Consider the following 24,639-nt stretch of genomic DNA (forward strand, 5'->3'; position numbering starts at 1 on the left):
AAAAGTGTTTTGAATCTTACCCTCCTATTTCTCTACCCACATACAAAAGGAAGAAGCCTTTAATTTACAAAGGATTTTGGTTTTTGTTTTTTTTTCCTGATCTGGGCACACCCTCTTGAAATAAGGCAAACATAAGCACTCGGGTATCATTAGTTCGTGATTAAATACATCATGAGACAGAAAACTGGCAAAGAAAGTAAGGCTGGTTTGTTCGTGTTGGTCTTACTGTTGGCTCTTTGTGCACACTCTGAGTGGCAGGCCTCTGTAAACTGAGCTCAACACTTGGGGGGTCCTTCTTCAACTCTACTGGGGGCCTGTCCCCTCTGGCTACTCCATCAAATTTCAGAGATCTGCTTGGCGAAGGAGTAAATATTACTGTTGAACACTCTTTATCCTTCTCTTCTGTGCCGTTGACATTTTCTCCATTCATGTTGACTTTTCCATCTACCTGCAGAACACAGTTAAATAAATATGCTAAGGCAATTAGCATTAAAAGGATTTTAGGAAATTAGGACATCAACATGATATTATAATCATTAATACAGTCTGTGTTATCAGTGAAGGAGGGAGCTAAGCACACATTTCATTCAATGGACCAAAACAGAAGAAGACCCTGTGACCCTAGGGTGGTCATAAACAAAATACAGGAACAAAGTAATAATTTTTCTGGATTTCCTGGTTTTCCACATTCCGTTCTCCCAGAAACATACAGACAACCTTTGTGTACACAGATCAAAGGATTTTTTCCAAAAATCGAAAGTTTTATGTTAAATGTAGACAAAACTGCTCGGCTTTGCATTGCTTCGTGCAAGCAGGTTATGCTAATGAACTGCTTCTGTACCCCAATGACCTCATCACAGTATTAGTAGACCGTGCTTTCTGAAGCACTGTCGTGTGAACTTTGAAGGGTCAGGAGCAGCAGAGTTTATCCACTTGTTTCTTTATTGTTCACAATAGGGAAACAAAGCACCAACAAATGAAACTAGGCATTCCACCCTCTCCATGAGGTGATAAAATAAATTGACTTTGGGCAACCTCCTTGAAAAGGAGAGCACAGAAGGAGTTTAACCACCTTTTTTTTCAGGGTCAAGCTAGCTCCTTGGTGGCCATATATTCTTACTAAGGAACCCTTAAGCAAGGAAGAAAATACAAAATATGCTTTGGCTTCTTCCTCTGCAGTAATACAGTTTCTTCTCAGACTTTAATACTTAGTAATTCCTGAATGGAGGTGGCATGTAAAGAATTCCTTCAGTTTAGAGGGCTGTTTGTAGAAGTATACAGGAAAAAAGTCTTGCTACAAAGACCTCACTGGCCATTCACCGTAAGAGGACTCAGGTGGAGAGAGACCAGGAGTGGACCAGGTTATCAGTACCACCACACTGCTCCTGTCTAGCTACAGCACAGATGTTTATAGTCTTGTGAGGAGGGCTTTGTTACTCTGTGCACAGCAATCCTTCCCTACTTACTGAGTAAACAGCTTGGATACCTCAAGAGTGGCACTCCAACTTGGTATACACCATCAGTACCAAGCTGAGGGCGCACTCCTCCCATTGACTTCTTGTACATATGCATCCAGAGGCCTGTTCTCAATGAGCATGATTAACTAAGGGGCCATCTCCATGCTGATGGGCATCCTCAGTTCTGCCAGATGTGTGAGGATGTGAAGGCAGTAGCACCTTGCGCAATCAGCTCCACAAGCTGTTGTGCCCCTTCTGACTGTTTTTCAGATGAAAAGGTTCCCTCCCTTTCCTTGTTGCTATCATTCACTTAACATAGTACCTCTCTTAGGGTTTATTTCCAAACACAAGAGTGAGCAGATACTGAGCCCCAAGTCTTCTGGGACTGTGTGTTGGATTATCTACTAGAGAGGCAGGTTATGAAAGATCACAGAAATAAGAAAGCCAGGAAAACACTGGCAGGCCACACCATCCATTTCAGTGTCTCTGTTTAGACTAAGACATTTCTTTATTTATATTAAGGAGGAAAACCAAATGTTTGAATGATCAGGACAGATGCCCTGGCTGCAGAGTTAAACAAACATACTCCTTCCCTCTGATCTGGAGGAAGTCAACACATTGTCACCAGAGCCAAGAATCATCGACAGACTAGTGTTTCAAGGGAAAATAATGCTACAGCTATATGTGCCAGGGAGTAATTCCTACTGAGACAAATCACATTCTTCCACATCATGTGAACAAGCTCCAGACAGATTTTTAGTGGTCGTTGGTGGGGGTAGAAGCATCAATGGATTAGTTTCTCCCAACTTATGTGAATTATATATGCAATAACGTGACAGTGATACACACACATATCTTCGTGTTCTGAGGAAAAAAGTGTCAGGGATCAGAAAAAACCCAAAGATTCAAGATTCACTGATGTCTAAAAGGTAAACTCTAGGGGCATACCAACTGAGGTATAGGAGAAACAGGAATTACCAGTTTCACACTTCAACTAGGAAACATGGTGGGGGTGGGGTGCGGTTTCCACAAGAGGTGGGACAGACACCACGTTTTTTTCACTATCTGTAAAAAGCTGACTTATTTTTTTAAAAGTAAACAACCTGAATATACATGGTAGCAATGCTACTGGGCTTCAGGGATCCTTGAATATCACTAGCAAAGTATCAGCAAGGGAATCCAAATTCTACAGGTTGGGGGCACCCATGCCTATACGCTGCTCACAACATGGCTACCCAACAAGACTTGGGTAAACTCCAGTTCTGGTACAGGCACTGTGAACAGCAGACATTTTCAAACTTGACTTATTCTGGTCTGTTCTCTCTAACACATCCCAGTTCTTTGCTTTCTCCATCATTGGTTCAGTATCTTACTCCAATTCTCCACAACCACCCAGTCCAAAGATACACTCCTCACATTCCATATCCTGGCTTCAGTTTCTTCTCCTATCCTCTTCTCCCACAAATCTCATAGCTGGCTCCTTATTCCCAGCAGCCCTGCTTTCATTCAAGTTCTCACTTCTTTTATTCCCATAATTTTAGCACAGTTCTAGCAATTCAGTGCAGCCACTCCCCTTCTCTCACCATCAGTCTCCAGTTACTCTGCTGCCCCAGTATCAATCTGTTTCCCTAAACCTGCACGGACAACCTAAACCCTCTCTTTACATTGGTGAAGCAGCTCTCCCCATTCATCTTTCGTGAGAAGCATGTTTAAGACAGAGAATATCTATGGGAAGCTGGCTCTTGACAGTGCAGGAGTAGGGACACTTTGCACTGAATCCAGGCATACTTCAGTGTTCCCAAGGGTTACGACTCGGCTGAATGGGACAGGCTTGTATGGGCATGGCAAAAATCAGATCCCTGACGCAAAAGTCAGTTCAGATCTTGCTTCAAAAGTCAGGGCCTCCACACTCCCCGTCCCTTACATGTTGTTTAAAAACAAAAAACATGACCACATACTCTTTTACAAAATCTGAGGAAATGGCTTGCTTTTTTCTTGAAGTCCTCCTTTCCCCAACCAAATTAAGCCTGAGGAAAAATGACCAGTGCAGTCCGAACAGGTCAAGTTTCTAAGCAGACTGGTAACCAAGAAGAGATCACTGAACCAGGCAGCACAGAGCACGAAGCTGAGTTTTATAACATCGGAGTGCTGCAACTCTTTTCCACTTAATTACAATAAACATTCATATGTTCAGATTATTTAATTAGGATCTCTGCCTCCTGATTGACTTGGGGGAGTGTGATGTATCCTACCTTAAAGTTCTTTAAAACTTCCTGTGTATTTTTGGGTTGTGAGTAAGGCTTGGGTGTCAACATAGGCACAGCCTTGGGGGTGCTTTTGCTGGGAGATGTGTGACCCGTCGAACCACTGGGCTCTAGTTCAGTGGTGGGAACAATGGTTGCTTCAATGGTGGCAGTGAATTTTGGAGCAGGAAGTGACTGTTGCCTTAAATATCTCAGAGGATTTGGGTCTTTCAGTGGGGAATTTGGCTCCACTGAATGGCTTCTTTCCAGAATTTTTGGCATCTGCAAACGCTCAAGGACAGCTTCGCTGATAGTGAATCTTTCAATGTACTGCTGGAGGATGCTCTCAGCCTCCTCCTGTGTCTTTGCATTCTTGTATGCCTCATGAAGCTCCCGTTCTCTTCTCTCTCTGCAAGGGAGACAACACAAGAGACCACTGCATTAAAATTAACACTGAAAATCACACCTACTTCCTCTGCTCCAACAACAACCTTCCCTCCCTCCCTCAGGCCTGCAGGCACAGCTGCCCACAGTTACCTATGGAGCACATGGTATTTTGAGACATACCACTACACCTCAGTAAAACAACATACTTCTCTTCCACAATTTCTCGGTAGGTTTTGATGCTTTTTCTGCGCTCATTCGTTCCGTCTCCAGACAATAATCTTTCCATTTTCTTTCTCTCAGCTTCCTTTTTTATCAAATCCTGTGAAGCGCTCCTTCGACGACTCTTCCACCGAGCCAGGTCCTGTGAGAGAAGGAAGGCACCTGAATGCAGAACTTCAAATAGCTAAAAACTAGTCCCAGACAACAATGAACCCAACCAGCCACTTTGCAATGCTTGTTCTTGCTGTGGACCAGGCTCTCACCACCTGCAAGCATCAATGTTTATTTTAATGAGAAAAGGAGACTACACCATAAAATGAAAATGTTGCCTGACTGATTTTTCTCCGAATAGCAGGATCCAGTAAGGATTTCATAGCTTCACTGATTTACTTTATTTCTGGCAGGAAATTTGGCCTAAAAGGAAAAGTCAGGGCACTCATTTTCACTTGTGCCAACATTAGGGACAAAAGCCAATCCCCCAAGAACGTTAAGTAGAAAAATTATGTTTGGTGAAGAATTTTAATAATCAGATATACGGGAGGCGGGCGTCATTGGAAGAATGGATGTTGTTTCACCATGAGCTACAACGGCACTGATAGTCTGCCTTGGAGAGCTGATAGTTCTGTACTGTGTCCATGCTATCAGTCAACTACATGCAAGCATGGTTGACCCATGATGAGGTTTTTTGATAGAAAAATCCAGTGCAGCATCCAAATTTAAATTCTTCCTCATGGGCACTCTGCAATATTTTGGATCCAGATGTGAGCAACACAGGTTAGCGACCCAAGTGGCTCACACCTGCGACAGAGCAAAAAGCCTATGCTCTGTATTCAGCTATAGAGAGAGGTCCTTGTTGAAGTAACAAACTTACGCTTTTTGGAACCTGCCTGCCTGAAATTGTGCAGTAGATTGACTGATTCTGGTCAGGCTGAAAAACTAGCCTGACACTAAACCAGAGAGTCATGGCAAATATCTGTTATGGGCCCCTATGTCTTGCATCCTGCTTCGGTTATGAATTCACAAATCCTGGAAGGTATAGGAGCAAGATCTTCTTCATAGTACAAGTATTACAGTAAAGAAGTCTCCTAAGCTATAAAATTACTTTGCAGCCAACTATTAAAGGAACAAAGTTTTACATGTAAAAAATAACCACTGCAGCACTTCTGCAAAGAAAAATAACTTTGTAGGAAACTGTACGGGCACATTGTCATTAACTGTACAACATCAGGAGATTACTATACAGATTATATTTCATACACTCTAATAAATTCTGGCTTTAGTAAAACAGATATTCAGTATACATACTCAGTTCAAAGGCTATTTAATTACCTGGTTTTCCAAATACTTTAATTGCATTTTTATTGGTAAACAGCAGAAGGTACTGCAAGCACAACTTATTTTATTAAACCAGGAACAAACCTTGTCACTTTTAATTTATCTTAAAAGCACATATTATTGATGTTACGCTTAAGGGAATGCTCATTAAAGTATTTCTTCACATGACCTATATATCAGTGTATAATCCCCTTCATGTAACATAGGCCTTTCATTTTCCTCAGTTACTAATTATTCTCATTGAAGCACCAAAGCATTTCTTTATTCAGCTACCCCCACTATTGCCTATTGTTTGAAAATTAGTTTTTCATTAGGAAATTTTGTAACATAACCCTTCCTCCTTTTTTTGTAATTAAAACCCAGATATGCTTATCTTTTCCACTCCTGGTGCTTTACAATAACAATAATTAAAAAAAGCCCTGAAACTGTTAATTGTTGGCAAATATACAGCACAGGCACATAAAAATATCAGACCATGAAAGAGCTGTTGTCTCTATAAAGCCCTCAACATGCCAAGGACATTCCAATAAAGGCATTTTCAGTACCTCTTCAAAACTTTTAGTTCAGTGTAGAAGGTGCTGAGGGCCTGGAATACTTAGGCCCTTTACCTCAGACGATTTTCAATTCAACAGTAAGTTCTCAAACTTCTTGAATGCCTTTGGACTCATTCTTATCTCTGCTGGGAAACCATGGCTTCCCACACATAGAGACTTTTCAGCCGAAGTCCTTTGTTGTTCTACTACAAAAAGTTACTTCTTAGCTGTACATACTTTTTTTTTTCACTTTTCCTTGAATTTTCTACCCCAAACCTCTCTGAGGTGTTTCACAGTAGCTGTCCTTGTAATGGGGAACTACCATACTTGAAGCGATGTGCTTTTTGTTGTGGGTTTTTTTGTAATAAAAAAAAATGTCCAAAATACCTCACGTAAAATCAATCTTCAGGAATGAACAGAATTGAAACTACAACTCCTGATACTAACTTACCTGCATATGATGATTTTCTGTCCTTGCCAATTTAACAAATGCCAAGACAGCTTACAGAAATGCATCAAGGGAAGAGGGTTTGGAAAGCCCCCAGGCAGGGTGTAGCTAACTGGAAGGGTAATTCGTTTGCTTGGACAAGTTGGAAAACATTAGCATTTTCTGTATCTATGCTAATTTATTAAAGACAAGTCCAACCTATTTATTCACTGTCTTACCTAGTCTTGTATTTTGTCACTTTAGACATTTACTAATTAGAAAAGTTAGAGAAGGCAGCACTCAGAAGTTGTTCTGCCTTCATTTTTACCTAATTAAAGTTTAATTAGCTTTTTTTAAAAAAGCAAAATACCTGGTGCAAAGGCAGAGGCACCAGAAGACGACGTATTCTGTAATTCACATCAAATTATGAACTTCTAAGCTTTTAGCAACAATACACTGAGGAAAAAAGAAGCACTGCTAATTATTTGAAGCACCAAACAGCAACTGTAGATTTAGCAAGCTGTCCTCGGTGCCTGCCAGCATTGCCATGTTGTATACTCACATCTTGCCATCTGGTCTCGTCCTCTTTCAGCTGGTTGTGTATATTCTGCAGTTTCTCATGGCGAGCTTTGCTATGAGGCTGAGTCACAGCTTCTTCTTCGCATCTCATGTCAAACATGCTCATACTCCTAAAGAAAGGGAAAACAACAAGTGTAGTGCTATTTGGAGGCTTATATTCCTTCAGATTGCAAGAGCTCAAGCCACATGAGGGTGCTACAGCAGAATCAGCCACGTGCACTGTTATGAAGCTCCCAAAAGCAGCAGTCCCCTAGAAAGACCCGTTAGCATTCTTGTGGCTCCCACATAGTACTTCAGGCATTATAATCTTCAACTTTCTCTTGATTTTGTTAGTTGACTGCAACTTTGTCTCTCACTAAGTGTTACTAACGTTACACTTCCATCAGTAGCTCTTTTTAAAATCATTCTATCATTCAGAACATTTTACTTCCTGAAGATCTGTGCCCAGTGAGTTTTCAAGACCCCTCCAATTAACAACACAGACAGAAGTTTCCATTTCAGTGTAAAATAAGAGAGGCTTGAGAAGTGCGTCAGTGGGAGCATGGCTGGCTAAATGCTATTGCTGCAAAACCAGGGAGAGCCTGCCCAGAGAAGTACACACAGTTCAAACTGTATGGTACTTTCTCCCCTCCCTGCCTCAAAGAAATCCAATGCTATCAGCACCAACTCATCAGTACAGCTAACCTAACAAGGAAAAGATGATGTTCAGGACAAAAAAGTTTCTTTCTGTTTCTGTCCCTGACCTTTGGAGAATTAAAGGAAAAAAAAAGGTTATGGTTTGATATACATCCCTTTGTATTATATAAAGATCTTCACAGAAAAGTAATGTGCTTACTACTACCTATTATTAGTAAAACGACCTCAGTTGTGCCATTCAAAGCAAAAAAAAGTTAAAAGAAAGTCATGCAGTTCCACATGAAGTGATTTCACAGCAGTCCTCAAATGATCACCTGTAGCTTTAGGTGAGCCAATGAGCCAACTAGCAGGAGGAGCACCCAATGAAGATAAAATTGTAGCTGACTGTGTCCACAGTTACCAAACTGAATAGACACGGAAAGCCGTGCATATATTTTTTGAGCCAACATTTGTATTCAGGCAAGCAAAGATGGGAATGCCACTCTCAAGGGAAAACTTGAAAGGTCTGGACAGTGGACGGAAAAGGACATGCACAGATCCCATCCTATTCAGGAGGTATTTACTAAGAAATGAAGAACAGAATATTGCCTTTAAGGATCAACAGTGAAGTTAATGTATTACTGTGCTTCACCCTTTAAACAGAGTGCTGAGGAGTACACTAATTTGGGTTTTTCTGTGGGTAGTTTAAGGATTGCATTGTTCAGGATGGGATTGGAGCACTCCTAAATAACAGAATCTAAAGAGATGGGTAGCTTTGTTGTTTTTAAAACTAAAGGCATATCACCTACTAAGAAAATTTAAATATCAGTCATATTTTGGAGGTATTAACATTTGGTGAGGTAGGTTGGGAGATGCATAACTTGCAATAAAGTCACCCTTACAGGTTTTATTCCAGCTTTTGAAACTCACACTAAGAAAAGCTTTTAGTGTTCAGTATTTGCCACCTTGTGCCTACTGGGTCAAACTGGTTGCGTAGCTCCTCTCCTGTACCTTTTCCTTGTGTCAGAGAATTTTTCATTCACATGCAGTAGAAGAAAACATAAGACCTTAAATGGTGGCAACTGGTGCTAGTAGAGTGCACGAGTACTCACCCTCTGCCATTTGGGATGAAAGAATAAAAATATTTTCTAGCAGGAGTCCCCAGATGTCCTAACGAAAGGCTAGTATACATTCCCTGAATTCATTCAGGTCTCACAGGGTGCAGAGAGACAGCAAAAGGTTTTATGGCTATTAACAATGCAATAAAAAAGGTACTCTGGAAAAGGCTTCAGCCTTGGCCAGGAGTCAAAATATACACTACGACCCCACATACACTTCCTTCTCCAGGTGTCACCTCCCTGCTGCTGGGCCTTCATTGCCATGGACAAGCAACCAGGTTGGTTCAAACATCAACTCTGCACCAACATGCCTCAACAGTATCTTCCCAAGAGAGCAATCTGAAGAAGTCACCTCTCAAAGCACTGTGCTCTGCTCTGACCAACATGTAGTAACCATTAAGGAGAACAACCTACTTTCCTGAGTACATGGACAAGCCCAACTGAAATGTCTACATCAGCTTCTCTGCCTGACAAGTTCATCCTTAGAAAAGAATCAGAGAGGCCAAAACTCCAAGCTTTGGCCAAAAGACACTTTCACGATGAGTCCCATATAATTTCATCCTATTTCTTTCTTGTATAAACTACAAATGGCTCCAGATCATCACTAACACCTGTATGAACAGAACTAGATTAACTCCTTCCTTTAACTGTGCGCTGGACCATCAGGCACACAGCACTCAAGTAGACAGGGAAGATGTAACTGCACCAAATTAGAGTTTATTAATTTTCTGCCATTTGCACAGCTCTGGAGATTGTATATAAACTCTGCCTAGAAGCAAGAGGCCTTTCTGCTGACCAGTGTACCAGACCTGAGATTCTAACAATGATCTGGAAAAAAACACTGTACAGACCAACAGTGTATTTTGAAGAGCTAGATTTTTGAGATGTTGGGATTTTAAAGTTATACTGCTTTATTCTCACAAATTACAGTTGTTCTTGTCAGTGATATCATGCAGCAATTCCTTTTATTTTTTTTTATCAGGTCTGAACAAGTGTTGGATAAAAAAATTCTCAAGGAATTCAGTATTTAGATTATTCTAGACCCTGAGACAGACAAGGGCTGATGACAACATCTAGTGTCCTCCTCACTAGGTAAGGGAACTTTGTCAGTCTAATACTGCTGCTCCTAGTTTTGCTGCTGGAATAAAGTGCGTCTAATCTAAGACTGAATTCAAGTTGCAGTTTTCAATGGAGACTTGACAAACATTTTGGAAGTATTTTAAATGTCAGTTCAATTTATTTCTTCTACTTGAGAGCCAAGTTTTATTAGATTCTTCATAAGTACTTTGTCTTCAGATGGAAAAACACAATCTTACATTTATAAGAACTTCAAAGACAGTTTAGGAAAACAGTTGCTCTGTAAACTGTTGCACATCTGGAAAGGATGACAATGAGGTTTGAACATTTATTGTTTTGCCCTTTAAAACAAAATCAGAATCAATGTGGAATAAGCAATATGATTATTAATCTTTGCTATTCTCCCATTATACCACCAACCCCATTGCAATGCCTTTGAAGGCATCTCCATGTACCTTCTCTTACGTTTGCATTTAATACAGACATGCAAAAATGAAAAAATCAATCACACAAGTAGGTTTTCTGAAATGGCAGGGAAGTCCCCATTGTTAAGTATAACATTTCTGTGTTATTTTGCTTTGTTTGTCTCATCCCTTCATTTGATTGGACAGATTTCTGCTGCTTGAAAATGTTCATATTTACTCTGTGGTCAGAGGACACAGGCTTTGCTCAGCATAAAGGTATTACAGAACTTGTAAAGAGCATTCAGTTCATGATTCTAAGCATTATCATTAGAAAAAAGGGTGAAAAATTACATATGAGTCTCTGCATATACTCATGATAAAACCCCTATATACTCATGACAAAACCCCCACAACTCTTTATGCTGTTTTCTATTTGGGGATTTAATCTGGGAGACAGAGAAGGTCACGTGCATTTCTGTGAACATTAATTTCATGGATATTATTATGTGGGTTTATTAGTTTATTATTTTTACTTGGGTAGTTCTCAAACATTTGTTTGCTTCTAAATGCCAGCACTTTGTAAAAATAGCTAATAATTTCACAGAACTTTCTAAATGACATTGCATACTATTCTGTACTACAGTTTACATGCATACACACACAGTTAAAATTTTTGAGTGTAATAAATGTCACTTCTACTCCTGTCAAAAGTAAAACATTGAGGTGAAGCGCTTAAAAATGAAGTTTAGTACATTACTAAATTAAACCTAACCTATAACGTATTCAATATAAAGTTTTTAAGAGAATAAAGGATCAGCTAAATATGCATTTTTCTGGTAATTATTCTGAAGATCACAATAGATTTTATTTTGCTTTGGGATTTCTTTTTTTCTTCCCCTTCCTGGTCTTACTTCATTTTTTGATTCAACATCCAGATTCAACCCAACTCCCTTTACCTGTAGCTGATTAGAGGTAATGGAAATTCAGAAGAAAACCAAGAGAAAATAAAAAAAAGAAGAAACAATACTTCAAGCAACAGCTGGACATTAGTATTATGCTTAGTTTTTATGGGCCTTTATATAAAAATTATTTTTAACTGCAAAGTAAGCCATATTACATTCCATTTTTCAGTGCGTTCTGAAAAATTTATTTGCCAAAACACTGCAAAATAATGAGGAGGCATCAACTGCATTTTAAATTAGTAGAAAGATGGGAGAGCATGCAGTGTAAGTTGTTTAAAACAAAATCTTGTGAACACAAGACAACTTACTCTGCGTCATCAGACACAGCAGTTCTGGGGCCGAATCTACAAGACCAAATATAAAATTAGATCGTGGATAAACACATTAAGTAGTAATTGCAACTGGACCCATACAATTTGTGCAACTGTCACTTGCGCTAGTAAATCTGACCAAAACAGAACCATGCTGTTTAGGGATTATGTATTCAGCAAACAAGACTTACCTGATCATCTGGAGGTCAAACTACATGAGAACACCACCCATCCCTCCCTAAACCCATACTAATGCCCCCCATTATAAAAATCTGCTGAAGTATACCTAAAATGTGTGTAGAAAATAGTTATTGAAAATAGACAACATATTAACAGTTACATTAAGTGCCATACATGTGACAAATGGAGATGAAACGTAACGGTTACATTCCAAAGCAGCACTCAGAATCACCATTACTGAAGTATGAAGGAGACAATTAATACAGTCAGAAAGTGAGTCACATGATTTCCTTTTCCTTTTTGTTGGTTTTGGGTTTTTTGTTCTGTTTGTTTGCTTGGTTGGTTGGTTGTTTTTTTTCCCTTGGGATAGGAGGGTGTTGCTGAAAAAAGTTACTGGTAATACAGAAGCAAGTGTCATTCACTAAAGTGATGGTCTTTATATCTGGGTATATATGGTATTTATATCTGGGACTTATCACAAAAGAACACCACATTCAAAAGTCAACACTGCAACATTTCTAACCATGGAGAAATAGGATGAACATCTCTTAGTAAGCAAAGTCCATTTTAGCTTCTCCTATTCATAAATTCTTTTTGCAATTCAACATTTATACTGTAATAAATATTCCTTTCATTTAGCTTTCAATTAAATATTTAAAGAAATTCAGAAGGAAACGCATTACACAACCATTCTATTTGTTTCTAAAACGTGTATTACTGTCATACAGTGTTTTAGTCTGGACAGGCAATGCACAATCAGAATTCTGAAGTGTGCACACAGGGGCATACAAACGGCGTGATTCACACCAGAAAGCTCACATTTGCAGATGCTCATCCTTGGATGACAGTGTTTCCATCTTGTTTTCCTCAGGAATCTCCTGGAGCTTAGACGTTTGACCAAGGTGGACTTCATTATGGCCATTTTCGCCCACTTGGGCTGTACAAATAATCTCATCTTGTCCTGTAGGAGGGAGACTGTCTTTTTCCTGCCCTTGCTGCTGTTCTTGCGGCGGTTGTATTGCATGTTTTTCAGAGATATTAATGCAGACTTGTGGACATTTTTCAGGCCTGAGTGAGCCAAAGGCGGCAGTGCAAAGGGATGCATTAAGCAACATTTGAAAAATCACACATACATAATGAAAAGCATAACCGTAAGTTAACAAAAAAAACCCCCTACAAACCCAAATAGCTGACAGGTGACAAACTAGGTGAGGCAGGTGCAGAAAACACATTTTTAATAGAGTCAAATACTCATAACATTCCTCTAAGTCAGAAAATAAACTGCCTGGGACACCGCAGAAGATTAAAGTATTGAGTCCATATTTTAATTAAGCGATTCGATTTAATGTCTTTTCAACACCAAACCACTGTTGAATTCTATAGTAGATGACAGGTTTTTTCTCCTGGCTGAGCCATATGCTAGTTTTTCATCCAGGTGCATGCATATCCTTCTTCTCGTGTACTTTGAAGAGGTTGATGAGCAAACACCTTTCCACTCTTGTTTGCATGTGGCTCAACCATCCAACAATAACTCTGTTCAGAGGCTTCAACTGCCAGCTTCCCCACACAGCCTCAAACATCTGAACAAAGGTGCTCAGAAAAACAGCGAGCATTATCAGGAGGGATCCCGGGATCTCTAGGTTTCCTGTTCGGAAATCTAACTGGCACCACTTAGGCCATTCACAAGCATCTAACCTACTACATCCAGCATCTCTATTTCTAGCTGGAAACATTTGTAATGACTACCTCATAGTTTTACCAGAAACCTCTGCAAATGTAGTGCAAATGTAATTGCTATGTATACCTGCTTCCACACACTGTTAGAATTTTGCATCTGGTAGAGCTCTGCTCTGAGTCTCTACAGGGCTCTACTAAAAGGGCCAGAAACTCTGTATTGCCGCCTTCTGAGCAGAAAGAAATGGCACAGAACTGAGGGCAAGCATGGAAAACCACTGCTGGACACCAGCAAACCTTCCAGATCAAGAGATCCTGACAAACAGCCCACAGAGATCCTAACAAACAGCTACAAGAGACAGAGAAAAGCACAACTTTCTTACCTCGTCGTTTTCTTCTCAAGTTCTGTAGTTGTGCCCTGCTTATTCTGATGCTTTGAAAATGGCATGGGAAGGAATTGCTTAACATTGGGCCCAGGCTGTTTTAGAAAAGCTCCAGTTCTTCTAGCCAACATGTCATCTCTTTGTGGGTCTGGAAATTTCATGTTTTCTGCTCCATCGCTCTGCAACTGAGGGATTTCAAGCTGTTCTTGGCTCTCTTCTCGTGTTACAGTACTGCTCAGAGAGACAAGTGACACTGTTCCATGATAATGCTCACTTCTAAGCAAGTGGCTGCTCAGGCAATGTGGCGTGCTGTTACTCAAAACAAAACTGAGTGATGGACAACTAGGCAAACTAGGCATCTTTAGCTACAGCACAGGGAGTGAGAACAAGAGGAAACAATGCTGAACCCCACACTTACTTAGGTGATTCGTTAGAAGTTGGGAATTGCATAAAAATCTATGAGATGAATTAGTCACTTGGAAGCTGGCATAAAAACCTAGACGAAGCACCATGGATTGCAAAAGAAATCCCCCCAAAAGATGAAAGACTGTTTTCATGCTGAACGGCAATTAACAACTGAAGTACTTAAATATTATGAAAGAAAATAGACTGTTTTATGTTCATAGATACATACTTGCAAGTAGTTTCATAAAACAGAACACATGCCATGACGAATGAGTAAAACACATCTTTAAAGGCCACGTGAAGAATGGAACAACACTGCTGACAGATCCAAGCTAACACCACACACAAACCAGGCATGAAGCTCAGAGGGATCTGCTTCTGTTCTCTGACCTTTCTCCTTCCTGCGGAGTCTTCAAATCCTTCTCAAGAGCTACTGTCTCCTCTTGCTGCTGCTGCAGCACATGAGGAGCTACTGACAGAGTACAACAACGTATGGGAACGGAGCTAGTGGTACGCCTCTGAAAAGTTCCCATCCTTCTAACCAACATATCATCTCTCTCAATATCTGGTACATGCCTGTGGCATTCTTCCTCGGTGCTTTCTTGCTGTTTGCTCAAACTGCATGGGGTTTGTTTTTCAGAGACGATGTCAGAAGCCAGTACAGCTGATGCAATTCTCCTGCAAGAGTCATCTATACCTGACTTGACCACCTCACTAGTGATCAGAATGAGAAGAGGGGTGAGAACAGAAAAAATATTCTCAGGTCAAATGAAAGGTAAGAAAAGGAGTCCTCCAACTCAGTTTGCAAATGTTTTTATAAACACACAAAATTAACTGAATGAATTACTTAATAAAAGCATTCATTCAAAATTCTTTTTACGGCCACAGACTAAGTAATTAAAGTCAAAGAAATATAAGATCTGTTAATGTGTTAATGATTCAGAGCTGTAATTCTTCTCCGGATAAATGCCAGAAACTCAGAGCAGCAATACACCCTCTTCGAAAAGAAAGTAAATCCATCAGGTTTGAAAAAAGCTTTTTTTGAAGATCAGCAAAGCCACCAAGCTGAACGACAAATTCCTTATGTGCTGAAAGCAGGCAGAATTCCAGCAAAGCTGCTGGAACTCAAGCAGCAGAAAAAGCACAAACAATAGCTCAGACTCTGAGATACCAGGGATGTCACTGCCCACCAGAAATTTTGAGCAAGTGCTCAGAAGACCTTTCTGCAGCATTGTTTTACACAACCCTAAACATGTTAAGGTACTGTGAAGACATCAGATGACTTCTGAACAAGGCTGTGCACACAAACAGCTCTTAAGTCAATGCTGCAGTTCACTCCCATGCAGATCAGCATCTGGCAAGAACAGGTCTCATTTCCAGCTCAGCAGCACTTCCTAAGCCACACCAAATACCTGGACTCATTCTCTGGCTCAGATACTTCATCGCTGTGTTCAGCAAACCCAAGACTGACAACAGTGGCTGAAGGAGAGTTTTCAACACCAGAGTGACTCTCCACATAGTCCTTCTTGCTTTCCTCTTCTGTTCCGATTTTAGATGAAGCTCTGCCAATAACAAGCCTGTCCCATTTCTGTTGATCAATCTCAGTTACTGGCCCAAAATGCACAAACTTCTGCTTGGGGCTACCAGCTTTTTTGTTTGCTTTGGCTTTGCGGACAGCAAAATCATCATGGGCTACTGCTTTCACCGTGGTATCAGTTGGTGGCAGAGTTTTGCTGGGACATTTGAAATCTTCTTCACTGGTCATAAGGAGGAATAAAAGAATGCCCCCAACATGAGAACCTCAGAACTAAACAAATTAAATGCTTCTAAGGTTTTGATGGGTTTTATTTTGAAATTCAAAAACCCAGGTGCAAACAGCTGTGGCATAATGAGGTCCAAATGACAGATAAAATCCAAAGATACTGCAGACTTGTGGGGGAAACTCTGGGAGCGCCCCCACAGAAGCTCTTCCTAAGGGCAAGGAACATAGCATGTGGCCCATTCCAAACTCAGTTTCTTCTAGTACATGCTTAAAAAAGCCTTAAAAAACCTTAAAAAGCCAGAGTTCCCTTATCTGCTCACACAGACCCAGGCCACACACTATACATGACTGCACAGCACCAGAACTCACTCTGGCATGGAGGACTTACAGTGGCATGAGAGCACTAGCAAGGGCAATTTACTTACCCTAAAGCAAGGGGACTAAATCTTGATTTAAATAAATCACCTCAAAAGTAACGGAGAGACTACTAATATCATTAGGATGAAAGAACGATTGAGTTTTCATTGTATTAGAGCTAAAATTACATACAGTAACCACATTCTTAGAAGAATACCAGGACAGATGGCCACCTTTAATTGGAAAATGGCATGCACCTAAACAGGAAGGCTAGGAATTGTTATCCTTTCTTACTGGAGTCACAAATCACCTGCCTAATCTTATAGTCCATCTCCATGGGGAAATAGCTTAGAATAACTGCTTTATACTGGCTCCCTTAGCAGAGGTTTTGTTTACAACAAGAGCATACATACACCATACAATGAGGCTCCTAAAAGCCTTGCTGCAGTGAGAAACAGTGCTGCTTCTATTTACCCAGCAGTGGAGTACAATGCTATGCTGACATATCAGTTATGTCTCAAAAACTGTACGCAAAGAGATGCAGATCCTCAGGTAATAATAATGGCCAGTCTTCGCGAGCGAAGATCTGGGAAAGGTCATTGACCCTTCGAGCCTGCGCAGTGGATTTTTTAGGTGAGACCCAGCGTGCGCTGAACTGAGCCCACCCTTTAATCCTGAGGTTCATCTGCCGGGGCCGAGCAAGCTTGGACAGTGGCAGTGAGGGTCTCAGGACGTAGGTTTGTTTAGAGTGACCTTCTCTTAGATGGATTGCCACACAGGGCTGACGAGCTCCATCTGCCCGGGGGGCTGGGAATCGAACCCGGGTCGCAGCGGTGAGAGTCCTGCACCCTAACCACTAGACTACCAGAGGCCCCTTACTTACTTACTTCCTCAGGTAATACCCCAAGGTGTAATGCCCCAAGTCCTGAAGACAGCTTAGTTAGGAGTGTAGTGCTACTATATTAGCGGTGCCACTTGGACCTTTGTGCCGTTCAACTTCAAAGCAGACTGAGCCACAATACAAGAGGGACTTTTCTGATATTGCATTAAGAGTGTCCACCAGGAAAGTGACTGTGAAACTACTACAGTGCTCTAAATGATGGACACATTTTCATTTCATGATAGATAGCATTCCTGTACAGATTTTTGGATTCCTCCTGAAAACTGATTTGAAGCACTGGTTGTCATCAAGGCATTCTTCAACTTTAAAACCACAAGCACACACAGCAGATTGCGACAAACTAAACATGCTTTTCAGAGTGCCAATCCTGTCCACAAGCAGAAACCGTACCTGGGCTCCACTGACAATTTCAATCTTTTCCAGGTCTCCAGATCTGCTTTTGTTATTGAGGCATTCACAAAAATCCCATCTTCTTGTAGCTGAGGAAGGGTGCTTTGAGATTTCTGTTTAGCCAAATCATCTTTATCAGTATCAGCCTCTTTCACCTGCTGTTTCCTCTCTGATTCAGTCTTCTCATTTTGCAGCAGTGGGTTCTCTTCGCTTGTCACTACTTGCCCTACTGATGTCAATTGCACCCGTCTTCTTCTAATTTTATGCACATTCCAGTTCAGTAAGAAAAGATATTTTGAGGGAGCAATTATAAATCAGTGTCAAAAGAAGTTCAGAGAACAAGAAGATAAAACTGAATTTATAATATTAATTTTACATTAATTTTAGGAAGTAAACATGGAATGAATCGTTTGAAGTTCAAACCTCTTATCTATGCTATCCCGCTCATGCACTACTGAGACCACTCCTTTATGTGAACTTCTATTCCTAGCTCAAGCAAGAAAAATCTTTATGTTATTACTGTAATAAACATTTCTGCAATAAGCTTTCTCTTAAATAGTTACAAATATCTCATTTGCATATCATTCACACAGTGAATTTAAGTTTTGCTCTCAAACATTCTATGTAATTTCTTTGATCTTAGAGTCATGTCAACAGCATTGGACTATTAAAATTTGGTTAGGTGCTCTTCAGATGTCCTGTCAAATTAGTCATTAGAAAATATTAATATAATCAAATTACTGGCAACTGAAAGGCACATTTGACATTACTGAAAAAAGCTACTAAATATTGAAAGAAGTTTTCTGAATGTATCAGTTACTACAGTCATTCACTGTAATGTGTATATAGTGGTTTTATCTAGAGTCACTTCTGTTTGCACAAATAAAACAAATATCCTTGCTTCCCAAAAAAGAACTTTTTCGTGAAACAAATGCATCCAAAAAAACATGTAGTGAAAGCGCTCAGAAAAAGAGCTGAGATACAAAACATATATTTTAAGTTTATTCTCTGCTACTCAGGCTCATGAGCTGTCTTGTGAGCTTAGATAACAAAAGTGTCCTGCCTTTATCTTGTTTACATTCAAAGCCAATTTAAACTTCTGGTCCTCGTACTCTAACAAAAAATCCCAGTTTGATTCACCTTATGATAAAGCATTTGCATTTACTGTACCCTGTAAGATTTTTTGTAGCCAAGATAGCTTTAGTCCTACACAGCAACAGACCATGGTGAAATTAGGCGTTATAACTGAAAGAATAAGACCATGAATGCACACCTTGCGTGTTCCTTTTTTTCCATCTGCAATGGCTTTCTAACATCCTCCAGTTTACCTTTATCTTTACTTGTATAGGATCCAACTAAAAAGGAGTTAAATGGAACTATATGTTTGGGTTGATTCAATCTGGCTCTCCGAGTGGCAAAGTCATCCTTTTCTAAATCAGGAACTCTGCTGGTTGCTTCATCTTCTGAACCAGAATCCTTTCCTTGATAATGTGTCATGAAGGGATTGTCCTTGCGAAGGATGATGTCTGGGATGCTTCCGGTGTCTTCACATATCAGCTTTTTACTGACACAGAGCAAAATTAAACAAAGCTCTTGATGCACCAGGGGAGAAGAGGGCAGTGCAACACTCATCTCCAGGTCAAAAAACAAGCACAATTAATCAAATATGCTTCAGGCAGCTGTTAGATTGGGCAAAGCCTTGCTAGAAATAAAACTTATAGACTAGTAACAAATACACAAGGACTTTACACAAAAAAATCAGCATGTTGGACCTTTACTTATTTTAGCTATTGTTGGAAGAACCAGTAAGAACTAGTTTTAACATACTAGATGCAGTGAATGTAGCACTGTAAATGGCAGTATTAAACTTCTTGAACACTTCAAACAAAGAAAGAGATTTGATGCAAATACTTGATGCCTAGAAAACACTGCTGAGTCCTGAAATATCAGACATTTCTTCTTAATAGCTTTATTTAAAAAAAAACCCTCTTGAGTAATCACTAAGGCTATCTGCTCTACTATTCTTAACTGCTTTTCTTCTCACACGCATCCATGCTTGATTCTTTTCCTTATTAACCATCCCTTTCCCCAGAATAACCCCTTTATGCCAATGCTGACATATAGTAGCTACAATAATAGCACCAGTACACCAATGATACTGGCATGCTGGAAAACACTGAAACCTGCCTTCATCAGAAATGCAACTGCTATAAACATGGCCTTGCTGTTACTGAAGATTACAACAATAAAGACCCTTGACAGCTGGTACCCATAAAGATTAAGCTTATTTTAACTTGTAATGGTCAATACTTTTATGCAAACTGAAAAGACAAATGGCAAGAGATAGGCGACTCTGACATGTAAAAATCCAATTGTATGTATTGATATTTTAGGAAGTTGGGCAGTAAGTAGTAGAATGCTCCTTGCAGTACTTTTGTAGGCATTTGCTCTTTCATGTAGCACACCTTGCTATACAAAGCAAAAAAGAGGGGATCACAAAGGATTAAACAGACTGTCATTAAGAAATCAAATCTAAACAGCTCAGGGGTTGCTTTGAGTTTCTCTGCTATTTTAAATATCAAGAGTGTTATAATTAGCTGGTTTTTAAAAACATTTCAAACATTTTAAATCCCTGCGAGCCCACTGCATATGCCACCTATTTTACATCTCCAGATGCCCTTTCAAAGTACTGCTCAACAAAGTTGCTGGAGAAACTTATGGAGAAGCCATAAACCGTCCCTGACAGGCCAGCTTGGCTCAGGCTCAGAGGACATAAAAAACCGCCTGCCTTTGCCTTGTTATGCTGCAACACACAGGATCTGTTAGTGATGTGGAGAGCATGGTCTCAAATTAGCTAAAGGAAACTTTTTCCTTAGATCTCTCTGAAAGATCATGATTTCATTTAAGGCAACAGACAACACTGGCCGATGGCACTTCAAATGGAACCATTGTCCCTCTTCCTCATGAGCATCTCTGTCCACAACAGCTTCAGAAACAGCTGGCTCACCACATGATTATTCAGTAAAAACTGCTGGATTTTTCAGTCTCATGCCCACCAGTGCTACTGAAGTTTGAGAGCATCAAATGCAGCATTTCTGAGAGCAGTGTTTTTGGAAACAAAGAAATATTGAGTTTTAATATTCAAAAGTGCAACTAGGAGTCATTGTAATGAAAAACTTACAACTTTTAGTATGTAACTAGACTTCAGTAATCAGTTTCTAGGTTGAGAGTATTTTCCATTCATTTACATTTTGTTTTTAATGGAATCAAAGATTAGCTGTGACATTTTGAGGTCTCCTGAATCAGTTTGTGATGGTCTCAAAAGTGTTTTTTAAGGCCAGTTTACCATGGAGACAGCAAAGACTCTAGATCTAGTCGAAAATTGTTCTTGCACACCCTGCCTCAGCCCAGGGGTCTTTGCTAGTACAACAGGTGCTTTCAAAGTGTCAGACTGCAGGCATTTGCGCTCCCTGAAGCAAAGTCTTACACAGGTTTGTGGATCCTTATACTGCATTTCAGAACAATGAAAGGGTTTTGCATGCTTATGCTCTGTCAAGGTACGAGTCCACATCCCTTTTGCAACAAACATATCATAAATGCTTGCTCACATTTCCCTCTTACATTCCCTCTCCATCATCTCTTACAACACACTTAATTATTTTCTTTTTAGGGTGCCTCCATGAATCTGATCCTTACCTTTCAAATACAATAAAGTAAGTAAGAGACAGATGCAGGCAATAAGCAAGCAAGAAGGATCACATATCAATAAAACAACATGCAATAGAGATAATACACTTCTTTGGGAAGGAGAATACCATGCATTTTTATAGCCTCCAGTTCAATAGAACACACTAGAGCAATGGAGATAAGTACTTAGACTCCAAGCAAAAAATACATTTGCCTACAAGCTCAAATCATTCTTGTTCAGGACTCAGAAAGGTCCCCTACTGAATTTCAGCTTTAGGAACAATTAGATGCCTTGTAGAATGCAAAAGTCACAGTGGCTGTCCTCCAGAGGTCAATATGTCGAGATGAAACAGCCTTCTCAGAGGAACTGGAAGAAAACTAACAATCTCAGGTGAAAAAAAGAGAGTCTGGCATCTTAAAAAGATCAGGGAGTAAGAGAAGTGGAAACAAAAAATCAGAATACAGAAACGAGACTGAGAATTGCTCAGTATCATTACTGCATGGAAATTTGAACTCGATGCCAAGAAGTGAGAAAAAATTGAGAGGTTCAAAGAACAGGGAAGAGTAAGACAACATTAAGAAAGATGATTAAATGCTGCCCTGTATCCAAAAGTGTTACTACTAAATTCTTCCCTTCTCCTTACCCACTATTCTTCCACTTACACACAAAAATAATTTTCCTTACAGACCCCTGACTCCAGTGCCTTTTCTGCTGTGTCTTTCTTCAATCCCCAGAAGCAGACTCCTACTTCACTACAGTGAAGCTTGGGTTACAAAGCTCTGCTCTTTCACCCTTAGCTGGGACAGAAAACCATCAGCTCCTCCTTCTTCCAGCTGCCAAATTCCACAAGTTGCTTCCACTGAGAGTAAGGAAGAAAAATGACTTGTTATTTCTCCTCCCTTCTCCTTTAGTCCTGTCAGGACAACAGATTGTCTAAGGAAAGAGAAGACCTGAATTCCTGCCAAAGAATCACACATTTGATCACACATGCTTCTTTCATAGACATAAAGCCCGCAGATCAAGCACAGGGTTGGAAAATGGACTCTCACTGTGGTGAGCATCCTCCAAATGCAAACAGAGCTATTTGTTGTGCACTGCACTGATAAACACAAGCTATTGGTACATTGTACTCCATATTACTATATTACTACTATTAATTCCTCAGCCTTGGGACTTGGAATGGGATTATGCTAATACCCCTCCTGTTTATGGATTCTCAATCGACTAGCACTAATTGAGACTGAAGGACTAATTTATGCCAGATAGTTCACCTACATTAGTATCTGACTTTGTTAAAAGTAATACTCCACAAACACACACAAGCATTGGTTCAGTGCAGCTTGACAACAGCAAAGCAGACCTGAGAAGAGGACAAATGACAGCATATATACTGTGACTGTGTCATCTGCATATGGCACATCTGTATGTGGCCGCAGACAAGCATCACTGTACCTATGAATGAACCGCACCACATATGAGCTGTACTTCTTACTACTATATTTCAAAGCCCAGACTGCAGATCTGCATCTGCTAAACTACTCACTGTTAAGATTTCATCCCACAATCCAAAACTAAATGTTTTGGACAGGAGGACATTTGGACACTTAGCCTTTAGCCAAACCATTTTGATCCCTTATAAGACCCTAGTCTTCCAACATATTGGCTAAAACTCGGCTTTGGAGATCATCCCCATGACTAGAAGAGATTTTTCATGAGGATCCAATATCAGATGATGGAAAGGCATGGGTGATGAGCCTAGCCATCATTCAGCTCTCCAGTTAAAGAATGGGAAATAACCAAACTGAACAACATCCAAAAATAAATAACACAGATAATAAGTGAGTAACTACAGATATTCCATGCCAAAGTCAGTCAAATTATGACTGCTGAACTATGCCTCTACTGGTATGCGTGTTAACAAGCACTGTACTTTTATAGTTCCTGCCATTAAAAATAAATATATCATTTATTAACACAGCTAAAAATATTAACCACCTAAAAAGTATGGTTCACCGCCTCACCAGCAACAAGTAACATAAATTTCTGAAACTTTTACCTAAACAAGGCATTTTTAATGAATATTTATATATATTTTTATTAAATACAAGAAAGCATTAGATGGAAGGTGACAAGTAGTCTGGGTAGTAGTCTTCCTGGAGTCTGTTTACATTATGCTGTAAGATAATACAATTTCTCAACATAAATGCAGTTAGCATCATATAACTCTGCAATCCACAGCTGCCACATGACAAGGTTTTTCAGACCAAGACTTTCACTAGCAATTGTGAGTGCTTAGCAACCGGGTTTTTGTTAGGAGATGTGAAATCACAGCGGATCAAGGAAGCCCACACTTCAGCCAATCCTAAAAACGTGAAGCGTGCACAATTTCCCACACCGCTGGGCTAACCTGCCGTAGCGCTGGGCTGCTGACATGACCTTAATGCCAGCTTGTTCCAGTCTTCTTAGCTTTCTGATCTCTTCCGTATCTTTCCCCTTGGGTGCTGATGTTTCTTTTGCACTACATGAAGGAGATTGGTCTATGGAGTTTTCTTCACTTTGATTCAAACCTAATTGATTTTTAAGGGAGCTTGCCTCAGGAGCCACAGAGCACACTTTCTCCTTTTCACACAGTCCCGATGTTTCATTCAGTTCTTCTTCTATGGTTTCAGGGTGGGATTTACTATTGAATTATACAAGTTAGTTTAATACAGACTGTATCTAAAACATATACACTTGTAAGCACATTTTGCTGATATCAAGATACCAAAGTAGGAATTCTAATGAATAATCAGGGAAAATAATTATGCTCTTTAATGGGAGTTGCTTCTTAGGCCAAACCACAAGCTAAGTATCAGCTGACAAAGCCAACATGCAGAAACACATAGTCACAACTATATAAACCATACTAGTGTATAGAACACAACACATAAATAAACCGATTTTACAAAAAACAGAGCAAAAATATTATCTATTTTGATTAAATACATCAAACATTACTTGTAAGTATCATTTGTCAGTGAGTAACTGTCTTGAGAACTGAAACAGATCATTCAGAACAATTTTTTCCAGCCTTGGGTTTGAGTCGACATCCATGGTACTTGTATTAACTGACATCTTGTCAAACACAAGTTATACATTGCACTGCATGGTAAATAACATCAAGACAGTGATTTTCTACTCATTGCTTTTTTCCTACCAATTGTTACAAACTATTTATTAGTACCATATCAGC

The 24,639-nt window shown here is 39.9% G+C and overlaps 1 protein-coding gene across 3 annotated transcripts in view; it reads right to left on the reverse strand.

Moving 5' to 3' along the window:
• Positions 1-24,639, reverse strand: part of LIMCH1 (LIM and calponin homology domains 1) — a 179,077-nt gene that overhangs the window by 34,355 nt on the left and 120,083 nt on the right. For all 3 annotated transcript variants that reach the window (XM_017833120.1, XM_017833205.1, XM_017833295.1), the window contains 12 exons: positions 23,815-24,087; positions 18,993-19,283; positions 17,720-17,974; positions 15,722-16,066; positions 14,700-15,023; positions 13,905-14,135; positions 12,667-12,915; positions 11,665-11,700; positions 7,164-7,290; positions 4,294-4,448; positions 3,710-4,109; positions 227-448 (listed from right to left, as the gene is read on the reverse strand). In XM_017833120.1, the coding sequence (XP_017688609.1) occupies positions 227-448; positions 3,710-4,109; positions 4,294-4,448; positions 7,164-7,290; positions 11,665-11,700; positions 12,667-12,915; positions 13,905-14,135; positions 14,700-15,023; positions 15,722-16,066; positions 17,720-17,974; positions 18,993-19,283; positions 23,815-24,087 (2,908 nt within the window). The remainder of the gene's footprint in view (positions 1-226; positions 449-3,709; positions 4,110-4,293; positions 4,449-7,163; positions 7,291-11,664; positions 11,701-12,666; positions 12,916-13,904; positions 14,136-14,699; positions 15,024-15,721; positions 16,067-17,719; positions 17,975-18,992; positions 19,284-23,814; positions 24,088-24,639) is intronic.

The sequence above is a fragment of the Lepidothrix coronata genome, unplaced genomic scaffold (assembly GCF_001604755.1).
Source record: "Lepidothrix coronata isolate B3197 unplaced genomic scaffold, Lepidothrix_coronata-1.0 Scaffold0, whole genome shotgun sequence".
Classification (NCBI taxonomy): Eukaryota; Metazoa; Chordata; class Aves; order Passeriformes; family Pipridae; genus Lepidothrix; species Lepidothrix coronata.